This window comes from Grammomys surdaster, unplaced genomic scaffold (genome assembly GCF_004785775.1).
Source record: "Grammomys surdaster isolate TR1022 unplaced genomic scaffold, NIH_TR_1.0 98, whole genome shotgun sequence".
Taxonomy (NCBI): Eukaryota; Metazoa; Chordata; class Mammalia; order Rodentia; family Muridae; genus Grammomys; species Grammomys surdaster.
This window is the reverse complement of record NW_021604577.1, coordinates 734,103-740,102: the sequence shown is the minus strand read 5'-3', so window position 1 is coordinate 740,102 and position 6,000 is coordinate 734,103. Positions and strand designations below refer to the sequence as shown.

Below are 6,000 nucleotides of genomic sequence, written 5' to 3'. Positions count from 1 at the left end.
CTCATTATTAATATTGCCAGAAAGTCTCTCACCCTCTGATAACCCTAGAGCAATAGAGAAGAGTTTAAAAGAACAGCTATTATGTGACCCTTAGTATACTGTAGGATTAAGGTGCTCAGAGTGGTAATGAAAATACACATCTCCATAGAAACAACCCAAATGGAATCTTAAATTCAACCAGTGGTTAACATGAATAAGAACTATCTATTAGAATTGAACTCCAATTATGTAGGGTTTCCTGTATTTAAATTATATTGTCACGCTTAAGAAAATTTAGCTATTTAAAGGATTTTTTGTTATACTTATTTAATGCTCAAATGTTAAGAGAAAAAAAGGAAAATAAATGTTTTAATTTTAAGAGTCTAAAGCACAGTTTTCCTTTACATGGGAAGTTGTAACTTTATTACATAATCTTGAAAAAAAATGTACCAGTACAATGCAAAATATCTAGAAGCTGCATTGACAGTTTTTTTAAATCTAAAAATTTCTTATATAGCTAATACAAAAAATGTTCTAACACTAATTCATGCAGACTTTTAGAGAGATGTACATATATATGTAAACAATAACCTTAAGATTTACATTAATCTTTTATCAAGGTAATGTTTATATGTACTAAAATGAGCATTTTTTTTCTTCTTGAGATGTACCCAGGATGACCTTGAACTTTCCTCCTGTCTCAGCTTCCTGGGTGCTGAGATTATTAGCATGTACCACTACGCCAAGCTGAAAACACTGTTTGCTATACAGTTCAATGAATTTTAAAAATGTTTACACCTGTGTAACCATCATCCAAATCAATATATAGAATATTTCTGTAGTCTTGATCTTATTAATGTGTGTGTGTACATGCATGCACGTGTGCACACGTATGTATATGTGACAGCATGTCTGTGAAGGTCGGAGGACAACTTTGGTGTTTCTCTCCATCCACCTTCTCGTGGGTTGCAGGGATCAAACTCACGCCATCGTTGCACATCATCAAGTGGCAAGTACCCTTACATGTTGAACCATCTTGGTCCCTGATTTCTACTACCATTGGTATTAGCAGTTTCTAAAGTTCCTAAAATGAAATGTTACATGTATTTTTTTGGGCAGGGCTTTTTTTTTTATCCTATACTTCTGTGAAATATAGCTTTTACCACATAATATCTCATTTTCTCATTTTATTTCTAATATTTTATTAATCTATTGTCACTTGTTTATTGACTGGGAATGTCAATCTTGGTTATTAGTTCAATTGGATCTGGAACCAACTATGAGACATACTCTGGGTAGGACTAGGAGGGTGTTTCCTAGCAGGCTTAATTCATACTGCCAGCTCCTCTCCTGGAGTGGGTACCTTTGGTAGCTGCCTAGACATATACTCTAAGGGAAAACTTGCTTTTTGCCTTCCTGTCTTTGCCCCTTGCTCATGGGTCCATCTACCATGTTGCTCCTGCTCTTACTCTTTTCTAACACATCCAGCTTCTTTGGCCTTTCAATGTGCCTCAAGTGTCTCTCCAGAAATCCTACAAGTATCCAGCAGCAGACTGAGAGTGCTGGGGCTCCAGCCTCATGAACTGAGAAGTGACTAGGTTATTATATCTCCAGTGTGAAGTCAGCCACTGTTTGTCCAGCCTAACCCATATCATGTAAGCCAATCAAATATTTCCTCTTGTACTATATATTTATTCTATAGGTTCTGTTCCTCTAGAGAACCTGACTTTTCCACTTACTGTTATGACTGGAATATAATAGCTTCCACATAGTCTCATGTATTAGGGGCTTGTTTGCAAGTTGATGGGCTCTGGGAAAAGTGACTGAATCCTGAGGACTCTGACCAAAGTACAGCATCATTATATAATGGAATTATTTGCAGGTTATAAAATGGAAGAGGTAAGTCATTTGGGATTGTGTCCTCAAGGTTATTCTTACTGTGGTCTGTTTCTGTATTTCTCTCTCTTTGCATCCCCTGAATTGCCTCCCTCTATTTCATCATGAAATAAATGGCCTCCGCAAATGTTCCTGCCCCTAAGATGTTCTGCCTCATTCCAGACATAGAAACATGAGCTAAATGACCAGACTGACCACCTGAAACCATGAGTCAGAGTAAACCATTTACCCTTTAAGTTGTTCATGTTAGGTACTTCACCACAGTGACACAAGTGTGACCAATACAAGAAATTGATACCAAATAACCAGGGCCATTACATCAATGATACCTATGAGGTGGCTCTTAAGCCTCTGGAAGGGATCTGTACAAAGAGGTCTGGAGAAGCAAACTAGCAAAATCCTTTGGTGTTTCAATTATGACTCAGTTCCAGTGAACAGTCAGAAGACAAGATGCTGCTAAAATGTAGACAGTACACTGTACTGACATGGTTCCAGATGGAAAGGATACTGTCAGAAATGAGACCAGAGGTCAAGTATGTTGTACTCTGGAAGAATCTGTGAATGTGTTCTGAGACTGAGTAAGACTGAATTTTAAAATAACTTAGTAGAGAAAATTTCAAAATAGCACAGCATTCATACTGTGACACAGTTGTTACTGGCACATTTTAGTCTGGTTTACAGTGAAGATCCAGAGCAAAACAGGAGTAAAAAGACTGGGAAAATGTGTGGTTTGATCAAAAAGGAATGCTTTTAAATTTCAAACATGGAAGACTCAGTTGTTTAAAGATTAGTGGTGTAATGACATGGCTCAGTAGTGACGAGCACTAGCAGCTCTAGCAGTGGATCAGGGTTCAAATCCCAGAGCTCACAGCAGCAAACTACCACCAGTGACTCTAATGCCAGGGAATCCAATGCCTCCTCTGGCCTTCATGGCTACCAAGCATCCATGCAGTACACAGACATACACGCAAGCCAAACGTCCATACACATAAAATAAAAATAAACACATCTTTTTTTGGAAAGTAGTGACAAACTAACAGAAACTTCAAGCTCAGTATGTCAGTTCATGCCTGTAATTCTAGCACTTGAGAGGGGGAGGCAGGGGGATCAGGAATGAGGCTACATAATAAGTTCAAGGCTAGCCTGTCAAACAGCTGCCTTACCTCCACTCCACATCTCAAAAGGAAATCAAGTCCTTGTACCTGAGTAACAGGATAGATGACCTAAAGAATCTAGGAATTGGCCAGAACCTACCCGATGCAGGATCAGGGTACAGAGGGTTTAACTCATTTAAAAGACACTTCTTGCCCAGCCATCTGGGAAAGTGCTTTTTAGCTTCAATTACTCTGGTACCCAGAGCTGCTGCTGCTGTGATCTTAGCCTAGTCATAGCTCAAGTTTATGGCAGTTCAGTCTTGTCCATATGGTACTGGGTTTGTGGGCATGCAAAATGTAAGAGTAATGAGGGCTATCATGTAGGCTTCCAATGAGCTTTCAAAGAAGGCGATGCATGACAGGGTCAGGATTCCTGCAGGAAGTCCCCAAGGAGGCAAAGTGCTCGGGTGTAAGAGAACTAAGCTGCAATGGAGATATCAGAATGTTGAAAATACCAGGTTTGTGGTATTTTCCTATATCAGGTCAGCTATAGGTGGCAAGGCCACAGGCCCTCACATGTCAGTATCACTTGCCAAGGATGCTGGAACCAGAGCTACAATATTTACTGTTTTCCCTGCTGGGCTTCAGTCTTACTCTGGTCCTATAATGCTTTTCTGTAACACCACTTTCCCTTTTGCAATGGAACTGTTCATCCTGTGCCACTGCATATTGGAAGTAATTTTCTTTTTGAATTTTTTAGAGTGTCACAGCTAAGAGACTACTTTGATCTTATTGGAAACTTTGGGTTTACACTTATGAACAATGTTAGAACTGTTCAGAATTTTGGAAACTCTAGGAATAGATGAAATGCATTTTGTATTATGAGATGGCAATGAGTCTTTGGGCAAGGGGGAAAAGATACGGTTTGATCATGAAATACCTTTCACAGGCTCATGTATTAAAATGCTTGTTAATACATAGTAGTGTTATTATGGGAGATTCTGTACACTTTAGGGAATAGGGGCAAATTGGAGAAAATAGGTCAAAAACTTGACATATGCTTTTGATGCTTACCCATGGTCCCTAGCCATGCCCACACTCTGGCCTGTCTACTGTGAGTCCAGTCATGCCCAACAGTTAGACACAGAAGTAACTTTGGTAGAAACTGACCAACAATTTTGCATAGCTGTTACAGCATTGACACTCCCACTTGTAACGCTCTATGTAGTCTACGCTCTTGCCTGTGAACAGTATAACCACCACACCCCCACCCCCACCCCACCCCCACCCCCCCACCACCCCCCCCCCCCCCCCCCCCCCCACCCCCACACCACCCTTTTTTGTACTTTTTCACTTTTTGTGGCTAAGAAAGAAGTTCATTATGATTTGAATTTTCATTTTTCAGGTGGCTTCTGAGCTTCAGAAACTTTTCTTGTGTTTATAGACAATTAACATGTCTTCTTTCTGAAGTTTCTATTCAATAACTTTACAAATCTGAAGTTGTCTTTTTCCTTAAGTCTGTGGCTTACATCATTTTGTATGTAAAGTTCAGGCTAACCTCAAATTAAAGATCCTCCTTTCCAGCCTGTGAGTGCTGAGATTATAGGCATGATGGATACCTTTTTATTTTCTTAATTTTAACCTTTGATAGTCTGTGTTTTCAATCTTCTCTAAAAATGTGTTTGCTTAATTCCAAATTATGATCTTATTCATCAGCATTTTTTCCTTTATAATTTCAGTTTTTATACAGGAGGTTATGATTTCTTGAGTTAATTTTTGACTATCATAGGAGATAAAGTTTCAAAGTTTTCCATTCCATTTATCCATACATTTTTTTCTAAACACTTTCATTTTTTTAATGAACTGAGTTGATATATTCTTGAAAGTGAACTGAACATATATATTACACATAATTTCAGTGGTTTTAGTTTCCATAGAAGTTTAACATGACAAAGATACAAATCTAAAAATTAATTTCATGAGTTCTGAAATGACATAACATTTACCTCAACATCTTGAACAGTCCTTGGTTGAGCCATGCATAGCTTATTAAGCAGCTGAAAAATCAGTTCTTCAATATAATAGAGAGACTCTTCATTAGCTGAGAGGGTGGGATGCACTTGCTCCTGAACCTTGAAAAGAAAATTTTTCAGTTAAGGCACTGACAAAAAATATGAAATGAACAAAATCAATGAGAATTTTACATGTAGTTAATATTTTACTAAAATCATTATATACCAACATAAATATTTTTAAAGCAAACAATGTACAGGTAGCTAGAAAGGTAGCTAAGTAATGAAGAACACGTGCTGCTCTTACAGAAGGCGAAGGTTAGGTTCCCAGCACCAACATAGCCACTCAAAACTGTCTGTGAATCCAGATCCAGAGTATCCAATATCTTCTTCTAGACTATTTGGGCATTGCATGTATGTGGTACACAGAGATACATGTAGGCAAAACACACATACGCATAAAATAAAAATATATTTCAAAAAGTTTTAAGTAAAAGAAAAACAATTTGCTGGTCTGTGTTCATTTTTCTTAACTCTTTTTTATAAACATCTTTAAATTCTGAGACTCTGTAGAAAGTGTACTACGTGTAAAAAGTATGTATTCAAGGCTGAGGAGACAGTTTTCAATAAAGTGCTTGTATTGCATATATGAGAACCTGAGCTCCATCCCTACAACCCATGATAAAAGCTAGGCATGGTGGCACATGTCTGCAATCACAGCACTGAAGTTGGCCAGAACACTTGGGTTCCCAGGCCAATCAGTCTAGACTACTTGGTGAGCTTCAGGCCACAGAGAGACCCTGCCTCAAAAACCAAGACAAGGAGTGATGACTAAGACTGACCTCTGGCCTCCACACGCACATGAACACACATGTACCCACACAAATACACACACACACACACACAAAGCATACTTCTATAAACTATTAGATACAATTTTAGAGGAATCATAGATATCCTTAGTCCACCTAAAGTATGCACTAGAAGACAGAAAACTAGCTCTGAGTTCCTGTAATAGA

General features: G+C 38.4%; 1 protein-coding gene across 1 annotated transcript in view; it reads right to left on the bottom strand.

Annotated features, from left to right (window-relative positions):
- The window catches only part of Sos2 (SOS Ras/Rho guanine nucleotide exchange factor 2), an 85,542-nt gene that overhangs the window by 57,260 nt on the left and 22,282 nt on the right, over positions 1–6,000 (bottom strand). Inside the window, exon 2 of the mRNA XM_028781837.1 lies at positions 4,976–5,101. Coding sequence (XP_028637670.1) covers positions 4,976–5,101 — 126 coding nt within the window. The remainder of the gene's footprint in view (positions 1–4,975; positions 5,102–6,000) is intronic.